Below are 24,618 nucleotides of genomic sequence, written 5' to 3'. Positions count from 1 at the left end.
AACTCACATATTTAGCACTTGTAAACCATTTTGAAATTTCAAGAGGATAAAAGAAGCAAAACTTTATCAACTTAAAAGGGAATTGATGGAAAGTAGATGTGCTTTTGCATCTAAGGATTACGAAAAAAAGGAGCGTGTCGAAACATCAGGTTCCAAAAGAATGAAGATCAAAGTTTTACATTATTCGAAGATGTATTGCCATGGTTGTTTGTTGGAAGGAGCAAGGCGACCCATAGAAGAACTTGTGCCGACACATATCTACACAGGAAGTGGAAGTTTCTGAGAAGTAGACAAAAACACAGGAAGCTCCGAAGCTGTAGTCCTGTACCACGTGACCATACAAGAAGTTGCCTACTCTAGTACTCTCTCAACTCTTATGTTAAATTTGCACACAAGTGTTCAACAAACACCAAATAGCTTTCGCCACTTTTCCATATGGCAGTTGTAATTCAAATTTGTAATCACATAAGCTAATGAATATCAAAAAGATTTAAAGCTAATGCTTAGCACAAGTTTCTGAACAGAGTTCATTAAGCACAGTGAAGAAAATAAATATGCTTCCTTTAAATTCAATATGTTTGCTTGTTACATAATAAGACTCCTACCTTGAGACCAATGATAACTTATCAGTGCTTGTAGTATAGTAATAATAATTACTTCATTCTACAGTACCCAGCATGAACAAAAATTGTACTTTAGGGCATGTTTTGACATAGTATCAAACATTTTTGTAGTTTCGAACCTGCGATAACCTATGCCCACTATGTAAAAGCTCGTGTTCTGATGACAGATCAGTGACTCAATTTAAGATGAATGAAGTAATTTTTTATAATCTTGGAAAGTTCCACGGAAAGGTGTCACTATGCCATCAGAAACTGCCCACAGCTCATCCACACTGTTCGATATTAAGTGTTCATCGTGACTGACCTGCATACACACAAACATCACTTGTTCGGTCAAAAAGTTGCTGCGAGTGCGTGTTTGTGTATCTCTTCTAGTTATAAACATAAACAATAAATGGTAGCTACAGCTAAATGTTAAAAGATGATACCATCAGTATTCCTCCTTGGAACATAACAAGACCCTGAATAAGTGCTTCCACAGCATCCAAATCCTGCAGTTCAAATACATCATATTTTGTCCAAAGCGAGTTCAGATGAAATGACAAATCCACAAAGATGAAAAATCTACAAACTACATACAAAGTTTTTGCTATGTTTGCTTTGATGGCTTACAGTCAAGAAATTTCCCTTAAACATCAGGGTGAAAAATGATATAATGAATTTGGTGACTTTTAGACATTATGTACAACTGAGGCACAATCATTAGTGATGTGGTTGCCAATCTTTTGCTTAAAATCAAAAGCATGATTACACAGAACAATTTGGCAAACAGCAAGAACAAATCCATCCAATGTAACCCCCCCCCCCCAATATAACCCGAGAAATTGACTGTCCAGGCTTTGACATAAATTACACAGAGATTGACTAGACGATAAAGCACTAAAAAATCCTATAAATTCATCCACCTAGCTCATTTGAGGCCTCGGCTACCTCATCAAGGTTCAACTATTACCAAGGTTTTGACACGAATTTACACAAAAAAATGAATAGGCAATGGAGCAATAGATCTCGTAACAGACCATAAATTCATCCACTTGATATATTTGAGGCCTCTGCGGGCTCTGCCACCCGCACCATGGTTCAACACTTTTTATGGACAAAGATCAAAATGGCAGACTTACAAGATGATTTGATGGCTCGTCCAGCAACAATAAATGTGGCTTCTTGAAAGTAATCTTTGCAAATGCTACTCTGCTTTTTTGTCCACCTGTTATATGATACAACATTGCAGGACCAACAAGAAACATTTCAATAAAAGATACATGGACAACAATTCCACTTTTGGAACCTAAGACCAACTTAGTTTCCATGACAATTAGAGTCACTAGCATATTGATGTGCTGAGAAGGAACATACCAGATAAAGTGTACATAGGCTGGAGCGCAAGATTTCCAGTTATGCCAAATGAACCCAAATGACCTCTCAACTTCTGTTCAGGCACACCCTGAAAGGAAAAAAACAAGGGGGGATCAAGAACCCTTTGGTCAATTTTCTTATATACAGAAGCAAAAGCTACTAAAGCAGACTTTCCATACTAAATATCCCTCCTAACCCAAGCATAGACAACTGCATTAGAAAGATGCTACATCTGCTACATAATTGGACAACTGCATTAGAAATTAGTCTTTAATAAATTAATATAACCCCAAGCATGGCTTGAGTAATACTACCACTGTTTCCAAAAGATTACAAGCTTATATTTGGGGGAGAACCAAGGAAATTTGCCAAAAGTATCAGAGGGAGTGTCAAAAAGCTGATTGTAAGTTGGAAAAAGTTTTTTTAAAAAAAAAATAGAAAACTTGGGTTGTTAAGTAAAACCCTTTAATTAAAGTATGCAAAGGAAAACATAACACAAGACATAAGAATGTCACAGCAATTACACAAGTAGCCACGAAAAGAACATTATGGCCACATCTGCCATCACGATCAACGCAATGGTGGCATAGTTGTGTAAGTAATTTATTCTGCCATTACAGGTGTTACATCATATGTTCACTTTTAGTAAATCAGGTATATGATTTTTACTATCATTTAGCAAATACTTGGGCATGTACATTTGAGCACCTTGCTACCTTTTGAAGAAATGAGATGGTTTTCAACAATTATAGGACTACAACATGAGCCTAGAAATTCATCAAATGTAATTTTTATTGAATCAAAATGCATAACGGCTTTGAGAATTGAGAGAAACTGTAAAAAAAACATGGAGCACGACAACCAATATTTTGCTCTAGTTTTTGACCACGTGACATATTGCAAGGAATGGCAAGTTGCCAAGTTAGATAAACTTTACAAAATAATCACGTAATATAACCTTTATGTAATTCAATGACATTTTCATGTAATATACAAGTAGAATGTTGTTCTTGAAAGTTGAAAAACTTACCGGGAAGCAGCGCATCATATAGAGAAGAGGATTAGAAGACAGGTCCAATCCATCAACATGGTGTTGACTAAATACAGCAATACGGACCTGCATGTATAGCATACAATGAGAAACCATGCACCCACATGTTCCTCCAGGCCTCATAGGATAGAAAGAGAGAATCCAGTAGAAATGACAGTAGTACTCAATAAGCACAGTCTCAAAGGAAGAAAGGAAACCAACTGCAATGCTTCATACATGACGACAATACAAAACTAAAAGAGTTCTGGAAAAGGAGCAACTAGCAAGGGACTGGCACAGGCAATTGCTACAAATCTTATTTACAGAATAAATTACGTATGCCACTACTAATCAATGGCTACACACTCCAGAAAACAAGGATGAAATTAGTTGCAACAAGGGAAAACAATAAGAAACTGCACCAATGTGCATACAGCATACCTTGGCTGAGCGGAAAACAGTTCCTGAGCTTGGCTGCAGTTCCCCAGCAATCAGATTGAGTATAGTGGACTTACCAATACCATTAGGACCAACCACTGCAGAAAAGCGTTAACAAAAGAATCAGCAAGAGAAAATTATCAAGACTGTCAAAATAATTTTTTTTGATAAAAGCCTGGACCAAATCAACACAGGATCATTCTAACAGGCACCTCGCCTAAATAAAGCATTTGTCACTTGTAAAATTTATAGCAAAATGTCTCATCTAAAGCTGAACCAAATTCCTTAGCAAATATTAAGTATGCTTAATATACGACGACTCATGAATCATGGCCGTTAAATGGGTGCAAAATCAAAACAATCACACAAGATGGCAGCATGGCAGTGCTTCTCAGATTTAAAAATCAGCATCCTTCCCCACATTCATCAACAACAAAGATATCAGTCAAACATAAAATCTAGAACCAATATTGCCTTCTGTAGAGTCGCAGAAAATTGGAATTACTGCAGTTGTACAGATATACTTTTACGCTGGTGCAATCAATAAAATCAAGCCATCAACAAAAGAAACATGTAAGAACCAAAATCACATAGGTCATACGTGGGGTATCCATCAGCACCTACAAGCAGACAAAAAGAACTAAGAACTAAAATCTAAATCTTACTTGCAATACGGCTGTCCAGATCAATCCCAAAGTTTAAGTTCTTGAATAATGTTGGCCCGCCAGGATAACCAAATGATGCATCACTATAACAAGTAACAACATTCAGATTTAAACAAATGTAAGAACTAAATCTAACTTAATATCCACTATAGGTTCTTTTCAAAGACTGAATGTAATTGTCACAAATCAGACATTAGAGAACAGAGTTCCACATAGTTCCAAAAGGAACAGTAAAATAACTTTAATCTATTGTATGATAGAAAATACTCTCAGAGATTTGAGCACATAAGTTACTAGAAAGATGAAACAAAATTCTGAGTAGTTTCCAGAGCAAACAAGTTATGTTACTACATATATATACCTAAAACTTATGATAGGAGGGCCTGGTCGGTCATCTGGCGTTGGGAACTCAAACTTGTAACTGCCACAGACAAAAATTGAAGCCAAACTTGTTAGGATCTTGAGAGCATAAGGTGTCATATACAAAGCCAAAGGCACCTCAAATGTCAAACAAACTGGCTAAATGTCAAAAACAAAAACAAAAAAAGCAATGGAGATCGCAGTGCATACTCAGGATCATTAACTACCGCATCCACAAAACCCATGCGGTCCAGTGCCTAATGAAATAAGAAAAATAAGAAAACAATCGGTAAGAAATCCAACAAGATGGACTAATCAACATAAGTATAATCTAGAACTGGAAACCAACAAAGTTATACATAGATTTTGACGAACAAGATTTTCTTAAAGAGAGGTTTGTTAAAAAAAACTTTACACAGCTTTCTGCTGGAACATAAAGTTACCAAGTTAAAATCTAGATCCTCCAGCAAATAGCAAAGCCATAAAACAAGAGATTAGCACCTTGATTCTAGATTGAACAAGAGATGCACGCTTTGCGTTGTAACGGAACTTGTCAATGAAATTCTGCAACATAGGAAGAAGAGCTTATCAATCTAAAAAACAGGCTAGAAAGTACAACAAGAAATAACTATTAGATCTTATAGGAAATGCCAGAGGACAGAGCCACATTCAAAGAAGATAAATAAATTTGATGCGAAATGAATGTGTGATGGTCAATCAGTTGGCTAGAAACCAACCATTAGCACAGTATAAACAGGTAAAAATGTAAACTGATAGCAGAAAATTTTGACAACAAGACCTGCATATGTGCCCTAGATTTTTCATTAGCCTCAAATGCTTTCATTTGATTCTTCATTTGTTCCTCTCTTGTTCTTTCAAATGTGTCATAATTCCCTTTATATGTCGTCAGTTTCTGCCCTTGTAGATGAATGATATCAGTGACAACCTGAAAGCATATTTTGAGAGGGATGTAAAACACTTCCACACTTAGAAAATTCAGAATAAGGTAAGACTAGTCAAAACAATATCCTTGCCGAAGCACAATTCCAAATATAAACTCATACCGTATTCAAGAACTCTCTGGCATGAGACACAACTATAAATGTTTTGGGCCACTTCAATAAGTAAGTCTCCAACCACAGCACAGCATGTAGATCAAGATGGTTCTGCCCATAAAACAGATGCAACCATTACATGATTTATATCCATAATATCAAATAAGTAACTCAAAGCGCATAATACGTACTGTCGGTTCGTCAAGAAGCAATAGATCAGGCTCTATAAACAAAGCACGTGCAAGAGCGATACGCATTCGCCATCCTCCCGAAAAGGTTTTTGTTGCCTTGTGCTGCATCTCCGGTGAGAAACTAAGACCCTGATATATTCCAATTGCCACCAAACTATCAGTACTTTGAATATATATTAACAACACTCATTAGCAAGCATTCCATTCCCCCAAAGATAGCTTAAATGAAACATCAAGGACATTGTACCTCCTCGCTAAGCTTCATATGCTATGGGAATTCTGTTCAATATGTGCCTTAAGTACACCATACTGAATGGACTGTGGTACAGTTCATAGAGCCAACTCACAACGAACAGGCAAGGGTAGAGCTATGTACATCTGAACACACACACACATACACACACACACCCAAAAAAAAAAAAAAACTTACAACGTACAAGAGCTTCTTTAGCGGCATAGCGGTGGTGTTGTGAGCTTCTTCAACCATAAGGTAAGGCCTGGTTAGGGATAACTATGGAGCAAATCCTGGCTAGGCTGTGCCTTGCCATGTGCCAGTTCAAACCAGGCCACCAAGGCTGAACTAAACTAATTAAACAGCCTATCGAATCATAGGATTATTTTTTAAAACTAATTAGAGTTCTTTTAAGGATTTGGCAAAACAGACAGAGCTGGTTCAAGAAAAAAAACAGACAGCAATCTGAACCACCCACTTCTAACCCAAGGCAAGGCTGCTTCAAGTTCAGGCCTGAACAGGATGGGCTGGGCCTGAACAAACCCACTGGCCACCTAAGATAAGCTCTCATCACATGGCTAATTTATTAGAACATAGCTACTGTCTGCTTCTCAAAGAAAACACTTGATTTGGTAGGTGGAAGTCTACCGCATGACACACAGGCCCCAATACCAGTAGAAAAAGGCAGCTCATAGCGTAGTATTGTCAACTTTTATGAAATGATAGCACCTTAGAGTATCATTTTAGTAAAAAAGATTAAGATCGTAGTCTAAAGTAACAGGAACAACAAATTACACATTCTTTAATAGTGATTGACTGAATAATAGGGCGCGACCTTAAATCCCTACCTAGAAGTAAAAATCTAAGTATGCCTTATATTGTATGTAGCTCACACAAGAATAAGCTCCTTATATTGTATGTATCTCACTCAAGAATAAGCTCCCTATATTGTATGTAGCTGACAGCCTCACACAAGAAAAAGCTTAAGATCAGGACAAGAATACATCACTGCAAAAAATTAGTCCACGGAATTCAAAGAGCAGTCAGAACACCAAATTATGCATTTCTAGCAACCACATCGCTAAACCAAGAATATAGTCAAAAGGCAGTATCATCATACTACACCCTTACTAACCGCAAGAATAGAAGCTGCTCGGGCCTCCGCAGAATCTGCATCAATGAGTTCAAGTCTTTTGTATATCTCTTGCAGCCTTTGCACGATGGCATCTTTGTCAACATCTCCATTCAATTGACCGTTGTTTTTCTCATCTGAACCTTCAAGCTCAAATTCTTTCTACGGAAAAGAGAAATACAGAAAGTTGGTCCACAGTCTGGATTAACAAAGAACGATAACAATAGGAAAAGCATATTCAACTCCAAGTGAATAGGCTATATAAAGCTCCTGAAAAAAGACATGTGATGAGTTAGATATCAGAAGTTGATTGTATATAACCTGCAAGGCTAATAAGCGAGCTTCTTCTTCCAAAAGTTGGGTTCGTTCCATATCAGAGTTAAGCACACATTGCAAGGCTGTTGTGTCATCACCCACCACTTCTTGCTCCACGTGAAGTATTTGACAATTCTTCGGGATACCATCAATGGCCTTTAAGGCCAGGTGCCTGAGGAATGTAGTTTTCCCTGTACCATTTCTTCCAATAAGTCCTGCAAATGAAGTATAATGCTAGCATTAGATCAGTCAACAACAAAAGCAAATTGCATTAATTTTGACAGTTAATTTATTCTTTTTTATTTCTAATAAACAAGACGTAAGAAATAAAAGAGCTCATCAGATAGTGAGGAAAGTGTACCAAAGTGTCTCCCAAAAGAAAGAGTCACTGAACCATCTACAATGAGCTCCCGGCCTCCAACAGATACACTAAAACCATCTAAATGGATATCCCTGATGGAAGGTCCACCAGTATCTTGCCCATGATCTACACATACAACAGGCATTCCTGCTCTGACAGCTTCCATTTCTTCCACGTGCTTTAGGTATTGAGCCTACATTATTTGAACAAAAAAAATTGGATGTTAAGGGCATCTGTGAAAGACATGAACCACCAATTCCTGACCACACTCCTAGACCTCAGAATTCTAGACATCACCTCCACCAAGATATGAGTCGAACTCTGAAGGAAGTCCATCATGCCATTTTACACAATGCATGTTAAAACATAAAACAAACCCTTCTGAGCGAGGTGTCAGACATGTACCTGCTCATTGAAATAATTATAGATTGGGAAAGCATTTTGTCACCTAGCACTTCAAGCCAAATAACATACTGAAAATAGTTATGGGTTTTATTCTTAATATTCTAGCACTGTAAAATAATAGTGAAGCTTTCAGCTGTAAAAAGAATGATCAGGGGATGACAACAACAATTACTCCATATAACTACCGATCATACAGAATATACGATCAACTAGCACAAACAGGCATCCAATTTGAGACATTAAACGGCTCCTAGTTACATCCACCGCCGTATAAAAATATATACTTCAAAGACTTGTGATAAACCAACTTGTAGAAGTAACAAGATTCTCACCTCTCTTTGGCGCTCATCCTTTCTTTTTCTTCTTTCAATCTTCATTTTATCACGCTCAGTCAATAGAGGGCCATCTATCTCCTCAACCTTCTTCTTTGGCACCACTTCTTCATCCATCCCATCAAACATCCTCACTGGTGCTGCTAGACTTCTTACAGCCGGTTTTGGCTTGACTAAACCCTGCTTCCCGAATTTATCGCATAATTTGCCACATACCTGCCAAGGTTACCAAAAGCGCAAGCAATTCAGATATGTTACAATCAGAACATGACGAGTTGAAGTAGATTATAAATATGTTATGTAATGCTCTTCAACATTCAAGTCAAAAAACCCACCAAATAATAATCCTAATATACAGCAGTATTCCAGTAGAAAGAAGCCACATCAAGGCTTCACTTAAAAATGTTCCTTTTGCTTGACAATACATTCATCGTCCTCCATACATCTTCGAACAAGTCCACACTAACATAAAGTCCGGACTCGTCTAAACCTATAAATAAACCTTCTAAGATTGGAGTAAACATTCTTTTGTACATAACATTATTCAATTGTATGTTCAACAACAACATAAAAGTCCGACTCCGACATTGAGTCAAAATCCTTGTATATGAAAACCAACCTATCACTGATATTTCGATTTCAACAAACAACTTTAGTGATTCAAATATAAAGCATATATCAGAAAAATTGTTCATAAAAAAATATTCAACAGTTGAACAAAAAATCGAGCTTTATTTCCTAAACCCTGGCAAGTAAATTAGCTACTAAGCAACAATACAACGACACGATTATGCTACGGTTTTTGCAAATAGGTAAAAAAAATTGTCAAAAATTAGGTTTAGGTGATAATGAAAAGTATAATTGAAGGAATTAACAAGTAAAGAGGAGAAGAAAACAAACCGAGCGACACTCGGAGAAATCGGAGACGCAACCAGAATCAACGAGGAGTTCACCGAGAGCGTCGAAAACGCCGTCACCTTCAGAGCCGAAATCAAAGTCTTCATCGGCGAGGACATTGACGATGTAATCGAGAATAGGATCGTCTAATTCTTGAGCTCTTTTTCCCAACACTTCGTGTACCACCGAGCTCGCTACTTCTGTCATCTTCTTCTTCTAAGTGCGAGCAATTACTGACTGTAGAAGAGAGAATGAGGATTGAGGAGAGAGAAAGGTACTTCGCCACTCACAGTTGCCAATTTGTGGTGCGTCGCTCCTTTGAATGAAGGAGGAATTGCAATTGGAATTGGCGTAAGAAAGCTGCTGGAGAGACGGGATACGGGGTTTCAGCTGACTCTTGAGTCTCGATAGAAGCTCTGCGTATTGCGTAGGCCTGAAAATTTTGCAAGTACCTGGCCCGCCTGGGCTTAAACTAGGTTCATTTCATTGTTAGGTATTTCAGATTAGAAAAAATAAGTTCATATCAGAATATCAGATTATATATCAAATTAGATAAGTTCTTATTATGTTTATATTTAAAAACTTATTATTATTATTGTTGTTATTATTATCATAATTATTTTTCAAAATTTAACTAATTGGTTGCAAGACTTAACTAATTTGTCTGAATTCTGACCTTAAGTCGTAACATCGGATTGTCTTACTAAGACTTGCTATTGTTGTTTGTAGGTTTCAAAAAAATTGAAAAAGATCGGGAAACACAAAATGTTAATGAATTGATATTTTTATCTCAAAAGCTAGACAAAACTTTAAACTGACAACAATTTAATTTTTCTCTTGATATAAAACCTAATTTTGTTTTGCAATATATTTCTTTTAATCTTGCTGAATTGATGTGTCCTTATTTATATATGACTCATCCGAACATTATGATTTAGAAAATTGTTAAGGAAAAGGAAAATTTTGTCAGAAACCACCTTTTATAACCACTTTCTTCTGAGAAACCACCTTTTAAATTATTTTGGTTAATTAACCACCTTTTTTACTTTCTTTTTTTGTTGAAAGCGACCTTTTAACGGAAAATGGGCATTGACTGTTGAACTCTGGCGTTGACCTTCGTTCTTCCTTTTTTTTCCCCAGATTTTCTCCTAAACCCACCCTCTTCCTTCATCTATCTCTATAACTCTGTCTTCCATTCAACCATTTTCCCTTCTCTCTCTCTCTTCCATTCACCTCAAAACCCACTAGGGCACCACCACTGCAACCCACTACCACCTGTTTCTCTATCTCTCCTCCATCCAGCTCTTTTAAACACCACCACTGAAACTTAACATTGTGCAGGCTCGTCCGTGGGGCTGGGCAGGAGCCCGAGGCTCCTGCCCAGGCCCAAAGAAAGGGAGTCCAAATAAATTAAAAGCTTGTATTAAAAAAAAATGAAACTTGCAGTTGAAAGGAAAAAGACGCGTGCGTGTATCACTGTAATGACTCGTTCATTATCTTCTTCAACCTTCCGTAACAACACCCCCCATTCAATTATCTACTCCTCAAAACTTTCAAAGTCATTCCATCTTCTCCAAATTAAGGAAAATTTCCAATATTAAAATAAATTCTTGAACTCAATTTTTTTTTTTTGGTTTTCCATATTCTAAAAATCTCAAAGTCTTTAATATTTTTGTTCCTAATTTCCATCCTCGGTCAATTACTCAATCTCTAATTGATCGTCACAATTGAAGATGATTTCCCCCATAAACGGCTATTTTGAATTGAAATTTCTATCGATCTCAAAATTGCATATAAATAAAGCTCCTTCCATGAACTCTACATCTCACCAATTTCCATTCTTTCTTTTTTTTCACAATTGTTGAGTTCGAAATTTTGATAATCGTGGCAAATTTTGGGTGTTTCTCTATTCGAATTTCACTCCCCTGTCCCCTGGAAAAGTTCTACTTTGGCAGACAAAGAATCAAAGGGGATAAAAATCTGAAAGTTTGATGTTTGGGTACTTCATATACAGGGTTTTTGTATTCTTGCTAAATTGCAATATTTTTAGATGAATTTATTCTAAAATAAATGAAACTTGTATATGTAAATTTTTTTTCCAAATTTTCATCTCTATTGTTGAAGCTGAAAATTAATTTCGAGCCTCTTTCATTGTTCTACATCATAATAAACAGGTGACATAGTTTTACATTCTATATTCTCTATTCATATGACGTTACCGAAAAAACATCTATCTGGCTATAAAAAAGGAAAAAAAAAAAAAAAAAAAAATGGATATGTTGGAAAACATTGATACTTGATGTAATTATAACTGACTTTGCATCTCAAAATGCTACAAGAAGCCACTTTGTATGATTTTTAGGAAGGAGATAATTTTTTTAAGAAAAATAGTTTTTGTAAGGTATGTTATGTTGAATAAATTATTTTTGGTCTTTTATTGAAATATATTCACATTATAAAAACAGTTAAGGGGCCATTTCTTCCACTTCACCTAGGGCCCATAAAATGTCAAGAACGGGGCTGACACTCTGGTCCTTTCTAACACTCAAACGCGAAGAAGACGAAGACCGTTGCAACAAATCATAGTCGATTGCATTCGACTTCACGTAAGAGTGATTTTAAATTTTTGATCTTTGCTGCTTTGATTCTTGAATGGCATTATTGATTTTGGGAAAATATTTTATGGGCATAAGACATGGATTCTGAAAGAGAACCTGAGAAGATGATAAGGTGTTCTCAAAATAGGAGAATTTTTATTTGGGGTTTGAAATTAGGAAAAGAACTTCTTCCGAAATCATGACATCTTCCAAAGTAATGGGATTCACCTCAAAGGAAAAGATAAATGAGTTAGATTCACCGCACCATTTTTTACCTGAATTCAATAATTAAACTTTGAAATTAGCATTAGTAGAAGCTCTAATTACATCAAAGATCCCAACTTTCTTCCAAATGTTTTGGTGGATTTATTGTAGATTATCAAAAGCTCTAATAGTGCTTGTCAAGCTGTTATAATAAATTTCTACCAATTTTATTTGTTCCCGATTGAATGAAGTGCCCATAATTTGTTCGAGAAAATCATGGGTTTTGAGGTGAATGGGAGAGAGAGGGGGGGAAATGGCTGAGTGGAAAATAGAGAAAAATGAAGGAAAAGGGTGGTTTGGGGGAAAATCTAGGAAAAAAGGAAGAAAAACAGCATGTGCCATGCACGTGATAGTCAACATCGGAGTTCGTCAGTCAATGCCTATTTCCGGCAAAAGGTGGCTTTCAACAAAAACGAAAGCCAAAAAGGTGACTAATTAACCATAAAAAATTATAAAAGGTGGTTTCTCACAAAAAAAAATGGTTATAAAAGGTGGTTTCTAACAATTTTTCGTAAGAAAAACGATCTACGGAAAAAAACATTGAGAAAGCTTCCGTTGAAAAGAGAAGGAAAAATTGTCAAAAATAATTTGGAGTTTGAGGCATCTTCCAACATTGATTTCAAGTTTCGTTTTTTCCATAATGATCCCAAGTTTGTATGCCTTCTTTCAATATTGGTCTAACCCTAATCGTGACTTGCTTATTAGGTTAAAATTGTGTGCCCCGCCATGGCACCATCAACTCACTTTCTCTCCTCTTCTTCCACCAGCACCCACCACTATGAATAAATCCCACCATTGCTCAACCACAACACGACTCAGCCTATCTGCCCCATAAACCACCCAGAATAACCACCACCTAAAATTACTCATCCACCCTCTGAAAACACCATCCCAAAACCACCCTCACACCACATATCCTCTTAACCCACCCCCAAAGACTCGCTTTCTCTCCTGCTCTCTTTCTCTCTCTCCTCTACTCGCTGTTTTTGGTGATTTCGAAGGTGAACATTTCATGTTAGTTGAGAGAAGATGTCACCTGTGGGATGAAAAACTTAACGAGTTAAGAAAGGTCACCCTTAAACTGAGACCGATACTAGAAGATGGCATACAAGTTTGGGATTATTCTAGGAGAAACATAACTTGAGATTTAATGGTGGAAAACGCTCTAAACTTCTGATTATTTTTAACAATTTAAAGATGAGGAATTCATATAATAAGCAATATTGAAGCAAATATATGTTTCTAACACAATAAAAGCTTACATGTTACCATGTGAAACACATTTGAATTATTAACATGCTATCATATAATAAGCAATTTGAATTATTAACAATTTAAAGTGGTGAATGTAACTGAAATTAAAAGACTAACGGAGAATGCTCAAAAGTTTTCATCATTTGAACAGGTACGAGATGAAACTACGAATTCAGGGTTTCATACTTTCATCCGTAAAGTTGGACGACACACAACATATCAATGAGAGCCTGAGACTAGAAGAGCAAATATTGTGCCCCACATTTAATCTTTTATCAAAATTTACTCACTAAGCAAACAAAACTATTTTCTAATTGTCTATCTCCAATAGGTAAATTACCCACTAGATGGGTTAACATTCTCCAAAACTACACGAAGCCACTAATCGAACTCCGTTTCATTAATACACTTTAAATTGATTTTTTTTTTTTTACTGTGACTTGTACTTTCACAAACCATAAGTCAGAAAACTGTAATCAAGTTTCTTTACCCCTCATAATTATGGCTCTCTGAGCACGTAGTTCTTCTTCACGAGCTTGTTTTGCAGCTAAGGCTTCCTCATCAAGTATCCGAATGGGAGACCACTCCGGCAATTTAAAGTCGCTACCAAGCAATGAATCATAGTAGTTCTTCACAAGAGGTTGCAGCTCGAGTACGGCAAAATCAGCTGCTGTGCCAGCAATAGCAAACATTATAGAGTAACGAATAGCCCCGCGTTGGCCTCCTGCAAGGAAGCAATACAAAAGTATGTACTCAGACATATGAATATATAATAATGTGCTAATTTCTAATAGTTAATAGTTTCTCTATCATATAGACAAAATAATGCATATGCCACAAGTTTTTCCATACATATAATGCTCAAGGGAAGACACGAGTGGCTAACTGGCTATATTATGTGCTGAGTTGCCAACAGATATAAGACAAACTGCATGCTTACCCCCAGCATTATGTTGGGGTATTTCCTTAGCATGCTTTACCAGCCAATGTGCTGGTAGTTCCTAAAGCCTTGGTAGGGGTTAGCCCTTGGGCTGACTTAATTTCCCAATCAAAAAAAAAAAAAAAAAAAAAGACAAACTGCATTTGGAGTTTAAAGGAGATAACTACGTCACCGATTACCATACTTATACAGACCCTAGTAAAACTGATCTAGCAGAGTCCAGGCATGCCTCTCTGAACATGAAACCACAGACAGACAAAAAAGTCACTAATTGCAATCCGGCACCATTGCCATGCACAACGAATATTATAGAGATTTACCACATTCCTGTTTCTGTGCCTATGAACAATTGATAGGTTGCACACCTGTATTTCATGTTCTGAGATTAACTGGTTCAAAATCTTTACAAGGCGTCCTGATCCCCAAAAACATTTAACCAATAATGCTATGTTTGGATACCAAGATCCATTTCAAATTCTGGATTTGGATGAAATCTATTGTTTGGATGCCATAGAATGCGACATAATGGAATTTGTGCGAATTCTTATAAAAGACCCATAGTACTATACTAGTAGAATTTGAAATTCAAGTTAATACCCTGTCATTTGAAATTTCTCTCATCATACCTAACTAAACTCTCAAGTAATGAGTCTATCTAAATCCCAACTTTACTCATTCTCTCTAACACTCATTTCTCTTTCCTTAATCAAACCCATACTTTTTCTCTCTCCTCCACCAAACCCCCTTTTCCTCTCTCCTCCTTGAACCCCCTTTTCCTCTCTCTCCTCCACCAAACCCCCTTTTTTTCACAAAATGTAGTGAATTCTGAATTTTGGATTTAGAATTCTTATCATTTCCACAGTGATTAGGAATTAAAATACAAACTTTGAATTCCAGGTTTCAACTCCATTATTTGAAATGAAATACTTCCTCCGTTTTTTTTACATGTTACACTTCTATTTTAGGAAGTTCCATATTAGATGTTACACTTTTTATTTTGGGTATAGCTTCTCTCTATCTCTCTCCTATAACATGTTCACATGTAACTCTTTTGTTTTCTTTCTCTCTCTCTCTCCTCTCCAAAAATTACCTAGGAGTCCGTGATTTGAAAAAAGGGTATTATGTAAAAAAAAAAACGGAGGAAGTACAAGTTTCCAGACACTACCTAAACAAATTATATTGTTTCCAAGACTTCAGACAGACAGGAAAATATCCATTTCCTCCAATTTCACCCTTACTCAATCTTCCCTTTTTCCTTAATTACTCTAGATAAAAAAACTGACCTTGCAAGCGGCCTAGAAGTGCTCCACTACAAAATCCTCCAAGAGCTGAGTTGACAAGATCGTCAGGTTCAGATTTGCGTGTTACTCTCACAAACTCACGAGCTCCTGCAAGTTGGCATGCAAAACTAGAATTCAGTTAAAACTTCAGACATCATATTTTATGAATTTCATCTTCACAAAGTATGGTTAGAGTAATTAGCATTCCATCATCACATCTGCACTCAAGGAAGTTAAGTGAAGTTAAATTCTGCTATGAGAAAAATACATTTAGCCCATATATCAGATATATGATATATACAGAATATTTTCAAGTAAAGGCTATTTAAAAGAATGATACTAAAGAGACATGGGAAAGCACGTTTCATTCCTCATGCTTGGCACGTCTAATCGTCAGGCAATAAACTAAACCTTTAATGATGGTCTTGCGAGACACGTCTAATCTTCAGCACCAATTGCTACACACGGACATGTTATAAGTCCAAAATTTTCTAGCAGTACACATATAAAGAAAAATTAAATTGAATTTGGCTACATCCCTAATTCCCTACACCTCTCTGAGATGTTAAGAGGCTTCTTGACTCTGCTGGCATAAATTATAAGCTATATATTAGTGGTTAGAACTTAGAAAATAATTATTATCTCATGGCTGAACACTATTCAAGCCCTAATATCAGGTTCAACTTCAATCATTACTGTTATGAAGTTGTATTTTACCTATAACATTTAGACATTTTGCTTTCTTAACTTATCTATTCGCAGAGCTAGCCTTAGTAATAAGTAATCCTAAAACACTCAAAAGTGCCTATTCATTCTACCACAAGTACCCTTGAACAGTTTCTGTTGAAGTCCATCCCACCTCCAATACCACATCAGCCATCTTACCATCATGTTAGACATCCCATCTTCACCATCATATGAAACCCCTAACAAATTCTCCTGATGTTCTGTGATAACTCGCCAAGGATACGGGAGAATTTCAGAGTTGCTCTCATTGCAAATTAAGGAACAAAGAACAAAAGTTCAGATTCTCTTGTCATTATATTGAGGATAAAACGAAGATAAATGACAGAGAAAAAAAGGAGAAATCCACTTGTATCATCCTCCCCAACAATAAAAGTCACTTTACATCTGTTTAAGCAGATTCTATTCCCTATTTTACTCTCCGACCTCCACTGCCCCCATTAACAGGGCCCACATAAATGCCCCAACACCTTCTCCCCAGTCTAATCTATCTCTCTCTCCTCCCTTTCACCAAGACGGCCAACCGTTTTTGGTTTCTTTTGATTTGTTTGGCCTTTGTATCTATGGCATTGGGTAAAACAAAAAAGAAACTGAGGAAATACGTTTTATTAAGGGCACTGCACAACAACAGCAAGGATGACTCAGCAGCTCAGAACCTCAGAGAATGACAGAGTGGCAGTATATTTCCTAGAAATATTCTCTGTACTACTTATTAGCGCCGAAGTAGTGGAGAGAAAGAAAGTGACGTGTGCACTATAGACAGCAGTAGCTGGTAGTGTAAATAATAGAATGGAAGGAGAGGAGATCATCATGAAAGATATCTTGTATTACTATTAGACTTCTTTGGGCGGGACTCTCACCTCTCGAATGTGACTTAGTTTGTATGAGTTGGTTTGAATCCATCAATACATCCATATCCTTAGAGTTATGTCTTAAAGCAATCTTGATTTCTAGCAACTTGGTACCAGAGCAAGGTTGAAAGGATCGAGATATGGAGGACAACCAGCAACATAGGTTGGACCGGCTAGAACAAGATTTTGCAAGAGTAAATACATTTCTCACATAAATCATTAACAACCAACGAACCCAGGGAGAAAGGTTGGAGGGCTGCATAAATAGGGGAAGGGAAAACCAGGAGGTGATGATTGCTCAAATCGGAGACGAGCAAAGAAGGTTCCAGGAAGAGATGAAAGCGACAATTTCGTCGTTAAGAGATCCCTCAGCCACCCCCTTGGTGCAAGTGCAACCCAGAGGGAACCCTAGGGAAGAATATTAGACACTGACCTGCTTCAGGTGTGACCTGAGCACCTGGCCATTAAGGCTGAGGACAAAATTAAATGTTTCTCTCACAAAAACCCCAATTCTAACCCTAACCAACCCCAACCCACAACACTACCCAAACTCGTTTCTCTCCCACTTATTCTCAGTGTGGCTCCACTTTGTCCATAGCCCAGCCCACAAAACCCACTTACTCTTACACCCAAAACACCCAAAAAAATACCCAACCCAAATCGACTTTGGGCATGAGAAGGCTAACAGATGAAGAGATGCAATATAGTAAAGAGATAGGCCTCTGTTTCAGGTGTGGTCGTGTGACAACAAGTGGAGCGCGGGACAGCAGTACCGGAGGAAAGAGTTGGGGGTAATCATCAGAGCAAACGAAGAGGAAGAGATGGAGGAAATTATACTGGAAGGGAGTATTGAAGAGACGCAAGGGGAACTGTCCATTATAGTTCAATTGGAGATTTCCTTGAACTCCGTGCTTGAGATCACCACCCTCGTAGTGTAAAGATGAAGGGTTTCATACAAGGGCAAGAACTGGTGGTTATGGTAGACCCTGGGGCCACCCATAACTTCGTCTCCACCAACACAGTGCAAAAGCTCAACCTTTCCCATATCACTACCACCAAGGAGTTTGGGGTCACGCTGGGCACCAGCGATAAGGTACAAGGACAAGGTGAGTATAAGGTACCATCTTGGTGACGGTAGACTGATTTACTAAATATGTACACTTCCTCACTCTCAAGCACGCTTTCTCTGCTCCTATGGTGGCTGAAGTGTTCACAAAAGAAGTGGTAAGACTGCATGGTATCCCTATCTCTATTGTATCGGACAGGGACAAAGTCTTTTTGAGCTTATTTTGAAAGGAAGTGCACCAGACCACCCGCTCCAAGGCTTCAGTGGGCAGACTTACCATCCATACTGAAGTGGTAAACAAGAGTCTAGAATCCTACCTCGGGTGCTTTACAAATGGGAGGCCCAAGACTTGGGCCAAGTGGATCCATTGGGCTGAATTTTGGTACAATACCAGTCTGCATTCACCCAAATGCACCCCTTTCAAGGCCATTTATGGCAGAGATCCACCACACCTCACCAGATATGCCCAAGGCCAATCACCTGTATCTTCCTTAGAAGAAACAGTTGATTGAAATAGATGCTATTCTTGAATCTTGATGAACGAAATGTCACCTCATCAAGGCACAACAACAGATGCATTTCTATAAGCATGGTAAAAGAAGAGAGTTCACTTCAAAGTAGGGGATGAGATCATTAGCCAAGAGAGCTAATGAAAAGCTTTCACCTAGATTCTATGGACCTTTTGAGGTCATTGAGAGGATTGGGCATGTTGCTTACAAACTCAAACTTCCCTCACACTTAGAGCTGTCAAAAAATGACCTGATGTGAAAACACGACGTGTAATAACTGACTTGCACCTAAAATATTGGCAAAACAGATCACCTGTAGCCCGACCTTGATAATAACTGATACATGCTCTTGACCCGATACTCTATGACCTGAACTGCTACCCGCCCATAAAGACTGATAACTGAAATGCTCCGACCTGTAACCGACTCGACGTAACTTGTCATTAACCCGACCTGTTGTGGCCCGCTACCTGATTTTACTAGACATGTCGCGACCCGGTACATTATTTTACCCGACTTGTTGCTACATGTTACTCGATTTTACCCGACTTGTTGATTGTTGATAACTCGACTTATCATTGACTTCACCACATAGTAACATAAATCATAAACTAACACTACTATAAAAAGGCATATAACTAGATGAACTATTCAAGCATTAATTTTCAATGAAATCTTAAATAATGATACAAATTTGAAGTAGCGCCACACAAAATTCATTACCTTTCCGTGCGCGAAGCGACTCGGAAGTGACCTGAAATCAAGTATGGTACAACCCTACAACCCGATAACTACCAACATGAACCCGACTCAAACTTGACCCAAACCTCTATTGTACTGACCTAATAAGTATCCGACCCACGCATGACCTGAACCTGAAAGCACACGCTATAAACCTGCAAAAAACCCAATCCGACACCACATGATCACGAAAAATGACCTAAATTGACTGCACCGAACCGGACCGAACCTGAAAGAAGAAATGAACCGAGGCATACTGATCGAATTACGACCTGTTTGACATGTTTGATTTAATGACCTGACACGACTGAAACCTGAGATGACCCAACCTGAACCCGACTCGAGTAACTGAATTGACCGTGAGTCACACTCAAAAATCCACCCTGCATTCCACATATCACTACTTAAACCTGCTATTGGCTACTTACCTATAAATCCCACCTTACTTGCTGAACTCGCTGCTGACTTAGTCTTGGAAGCCGAACCAGAATCAATCCTCAATGTCAGATCAGACTGCCCACACTCAGCAAACCCACTCAAGCTTTGATCAAATGGAAACACTTACCTGACTATGAGGCTACATGGGAAGACATTGCTGCAATGACTCAAAGTTCCCTACTTTCCACCTTGAGGAAAAGGTGGCTCTTTGGGGTCAGGGTAATGCAAGGAATCAACCTGGAAGGTTCCTAATTACTTATTCTAGAAGGGGCAAAAAGGGAACAGCACAACAACAGCAAGGATGACTAGCACCTCATTACCTCATAGAATGACAGAGTGGCAGTATATTCCCTAGAAATTTTCTCTGTACTAATGATTAGCACCAAAGTAGTGGACAGAAAGAAAGTGATGTGTGCACTGTAGACAGCATTAGCTGGTAGTATAAATAATAGAATGGAAGGAGAGGAGATCATCATGAAAAATATCTTGTATTAGACTTCTTTGGGAGAGACTCTCGCCTCTCGGATGTGAGTTAGTTTGTATGAGTTGGTTTTGATCCATTAATACATCCATATCCTTAGAGTTTTGTCTTAAAGCAATCTTGATTTCTAGCAGATATATACTTAGAATCACAAAAACACAAATCTGCACTCAATAATATACATATTATATTTTGATCGACATAATAGAAAATAACATTGTTACTCAAATGACATTAAGTAGTACATTGAACTATGAGATTGTATACACAAATTCATATAAATCAATACTATTAAAGTTAATTCTTTGCAATTATGAAAAATAATAAATTGAACTAATGAATAAAGAGAGAAGAAAAAACAGTATAAAGAATCTGAGAGAGAATTACCACAATAACAGCCAGCAACAATAGCAAAATTAGTAGCATAAGTAGCTGAAATATTCGCAAGGCCATGGACTTTACGATGCTTTGACACTGCCCCAACGGCTCCCCCAACAATCCCTACAAATCCAAGAACATTCAAAGTCGGACTTTTTTTGAAGTGTACTATTCTCAAGAGTCAACTTGTTTGACGAAAGGACGCTATAATTAAGCATGCTGCATTTTAGAAAAAAAGATATTTAATGACAACTAAGATCAGGATTATTCATTGGATGGGAGAGAGGAGAGAGAGAGAGACCTCCAAGAAGGGTAGGGTAGAAGATCCGCTCCTTCCAGCCATCAAAAAAGGAGGATGAGGATGGAATTGAGGGAGGAGCTACCACTTCTGGAATTTCATCAACTGCTATTGTTGATTCTGACGCTGAAGAAGTTGCCATATTGTGACTCCAAGAGTTATTAGTCTTATTACCTATTAGCATTGGAAACAAATCAGTTAAAAAATACAGCACCTCAACTTTTTAAAAATGAGATAGCACCTCAGACTTTGCATAAAGCTTTAAATGAAATAGCGCCTCGATTCGCAAACAAAATTACATGGAATGTGTGTGCTATCAGCCATGTAATCCTAGTATCTAAAGGGGAGAATGAGTGGTAGTCAATACAGATAAAGATTAACCTATACTATATTTATATAGCAGAAATGTACTAACATAGATATTTATATGGGACATTTCATTCGAATATACACAAAGTAATGTGTGCATTTTTCCCAAATGCAGCAAAACAAAATAAGCACATGCTACATATATGAATTATGATCGTCATAAAAAACCACAAATGCCAATTGCCTCGTATACATCTAGAGAATATTTTGAGCAAATCTGTGCTTTTATTGATGATTCTAAAGTGCACAATAGAGAATGTATATGCCATAGTTATTGTAAAAACTAGGTATATGATTTAAATTGACGTGTGAGAAAGGAGAAAATCGCTAAAAAGATAAATTGGGAACTTGGGATACCTTAACAATGCCTACTCAAGCCACATTTGGAAACTTTAGGCCAATAGCTTGCTCTAGAATGCTCTGTAAGTTTAATATGATTTTCAAGGTCTTATTTATAGTTATAACAGATATTTAGTGTCATGGACTTATATTATAGACTATAGTTGCCCGGAAGGCTCATTGCTGATAATATCATTTTGGCCTATGGATTAGCTAGGATCTAAGAAAGGAGCACGTTTCTCCTAGATGCATGCTAGAGATAGTTTGTAATTCCATTGACTGGTCTTCTATGTTGGCTGTGGCGCATGGTCTTTTATTGCTGGTCTTCTATAATTTTGGCCCAATTATGCATGTTTATGGAATTATGCAATTATGCATATTTATGAATTATGCAATTATGCATATTTATGGAATTATGCAATTGTGCATATTTATGGAGACAGCTCTCAATTCTACCAAAAATGATCATTTGTGATATTGAGGCTATTTGTAGGACTATTCTGCGGAGCGGAAAGAAAAGATAGTAAACAGGAGTACACTACTCCGGATTCTTGAGAATGTTATTCGTAATCCTAATTTCTAAATGGTTAAACAGACTTCTAGTTTCAACTTATTGTTTGGAAGACAATTGCAGTCTGCAAACCACTGTATGCTTTGTCATTATGAAGTAGGGCTCCAGTGTGCACTAAGTCCATGCCAGTCAGGCTATCACATTAAGGAAGGGAATTTGTTGATTAGCAGATTCCTTAACAAATTTCTAAAATAACCAGGAAGATCTTTGGAAGCTGGTAGAGTGTTGTTTTCAATGGGAACTACTCTACAAAAAAAAACACCTAGAACTTGAATTCAGTAGTTATCTAACTTAGTAGCGCACGGCCTCACGCCACCGTGAGCAACCTTTTATCAGTGAGGAGGGAAAAAAACCTAACTTGGATCTTTATTCTTTTGAGCCAAAAAACTTAGAACGTCTGCCCTTCAACTTAGACATATATGAATTACTAACTGGATTTAACATGCATCAGAAGAGATTTATATTATGAAAAACAATCTTTGGCCAACTCCGGCTAAAGAACGGCGTAATTAGCATCAAGTTCAATTCTCCAGATTAACCAGAGCTCTTTCCAAAGATTAGTTGACTCTACTAAGAGCATGTTTGGTTCAAGCTATGGAATGGAAATAAATCAGATAAATGAGTGGAATGGCAACTTGTTATTTCTATTGGGTGTTTAGTTCAAACTATAGACTAGAAAGGGAAAGGAAATCATTACCACCAACAAATGGATTTTCTTATTTAAGGGGGAAAGGAAGGTGAGAAACTAGGGGAATCCATTACCACAAAATAAAGGTAATGGATCAAAGATATGTTGAGCCAAAAAAAAAGGAATAGGTATTTGATTGCGTTTCTTAGCACCAAAAATGTTTAACCAAACATGCTCCAAGTAGAATTAATGAATATGCTTTCAGCTGCAAAAAAATTTGACCCATTTCCATTTTCCATCTAAACTTGCCACTAATTTATTACTACTACAGTTCTATGTGGTTTACAGTCCTCAAAATTGAAGCACAATCTCTAGTGATAATGATAATGGCAATCCCTACTTCTATAAATAAAATGTAAAATTACACAATACTTTTACCGGTAGCATAGACAAAAAGTTCTACCAAAATTATAACTTAGATTCAGTAGTCTACTGGAGTTCTACAATAATCAAACAACCATGAATCTCAATAGCAACTTCATAAGGGGAGTCCCTTCTCCATCAATGGAATGTATTCTGATACAATAGCAACTAAACCCTCAAGATGTAGTTTTTTTTAGCTTATATATAACAAAAAATATATTTTGATAAGCAGGCCCGTCCCTGAGCCAGGGCAGGAGGGGCAGCCGCCCTGGGCCCGGGGATGACAGGTCATTCACCCCTGATTTCCAGCCACAACACTTGAAAATTTGATATGATGAAATTAAACAAGAACAATATGCGCATCTACAAATTGTAACATAAATTTTCTCATCATTTAGTTCCATGAAACAAACATGAATTAAGAGGTTATATCAGAAATTCGAATCAGAAGTTTATAACATGTAAATTATCCCTAAAAACATGAAATAACATATATGAGATAAAGAAAAAATAAGTTGAATTCATGAAACAAACCATAACAACCGCATAAAACCAATCGCATGAATAATCACATGAAGTAGATCTTAAAAATCGCATTTCCACACCAAAATCCGCAACAAAAATTGTCTAAACAAGTAGATTCATCTAAGGAACAAAACAAGAACCTGAAACGAGCTTCTGCAATTCGAGCTTTGGAATTTGCGTATGAGTGACGAATTTGCGTATGAGAGGTTCTAAAGGAATTTGACTATGAGTCTATGAGTTTGGCCCGTCACCGTGAGGGTGTTGTGATTGTATAATTGCTATTACTCCCTCCTGTCTTTTTTTATTTGCTACAAGCACTTTTCACAAAGACCAAGGAAGGAGTGGGGACCATTGACATAAATGGAATTAACAAAAAAGCAAATAGGTAAATTATGGGACCTATGTATTATATATGGGAACATTTACAAAATCAAGAAGGGAGTGATGGCAAATTTGTAAATAAAGTGTGGGACCTATGTACTATATATGGAAATATTTGCAAATGTAGCAAATAAATTGAAACATCCTTA

General features: G+C 37.2%; 2 protein-coding genes across 3 annotated transcripts; both read right to left on the bottom strand.

Moving 5' to 3' along the window:
- Window positions 1–540: 540 nt before the first annotated feature.
- Window positions 541–9,844, bottom strand: LOC104892575 (ABC transporter F family member 3). The gene is made up of 18 exons (XM_010678542.4): window positions 9,396–9,844; window positions 8,496–8,711; window positions 7,759–7,951; window positions 7,404–7,612; window positions 7,086–7,244; window positions 5,719–5,847; window positions 5,537–5,638; window positions 5,272–5,418; window positions 4,974–5,036; window positions 4,683–4,729; window positions 4,474–4,533; window positions 4,113–4,195; window positions 3,451–3,545; window positions 3,010–3,096; window positions 1,980–2,067; window positions 1,745–1,830; window positions 1,052–1,114; window positions 541–927 (listed from the first exon to the last, which is right to left on the bottom strand). The coding sequence occupies exons 1-18, from the start codon at window positions 9,597–9,599 to the stop codon at window positions 805–807; spliced, it is 2,154 nt and encodes a 717-aa protein (XP_010676844.1). The 5' UTR covers window positions 9,600–9,844; the 3' UTR covers window positions 541–804.
- Window positions 9,845–13,593: 3,749 nt separating this feature from the next.
- LOC104892574 (hypothetical protein) lies at window positions 13,594–24,361 on the bottom strand. 2 transcript variants are annotated; one of them, XM_048645004.2, is made up of 5 exons: window positions 24,229–24,361; window positions 21,237–21,407; window positions 20,945–21,058; window positions 15,731–15,835; window positions 13,594–14,231 (listed from the first exon to the last, which is right to left on the bottom strand). In XM_048645004.2, the coding sequence occupies exons 2-5, from the start codon at window positions 21,373–21,375 to the stop codon at window positions 13,984–13,986; spliced, it is 606 nt and encodes a 201-aa protein (XP_048500961.1). In that variant the 5' UTR covers window positions 21,376–21,407; window positions 24,229–24,361; the 3' UTR covers window positions 13,594–13,983. The 2 variants fall into 2 exon arrangements, with proteins under 2 accessions (XP_048500961.1, XP_019105008.2); XM_019249463.3 differs by lacking the exon at window positions 24,229–24,361 and adding an exon at window positions 24,098–24,219.
- Window positions 24,362–24,618: the final 257 nt, after the last annotated feature.

The sequence above is a fragment of the Beta vulgaris genome, chromosome 5 (assembly GCF_026745355.1).
Source record: "Beta vulgaris subsp. vulgaris cultivar EL10 chromosome 5, EL10.2, whole genome shotgun sequence".
NCBI classification, from domain to species: Eukaryota; Viridiplantae; Streptophyta; class Magnoliopsida; order Caryophyllales; family Amaranthaceae; genus Beta; species Beta vulgaris.
This window is presented reverse-complemented; position numbering and strand designations above follow the sequence as displayed.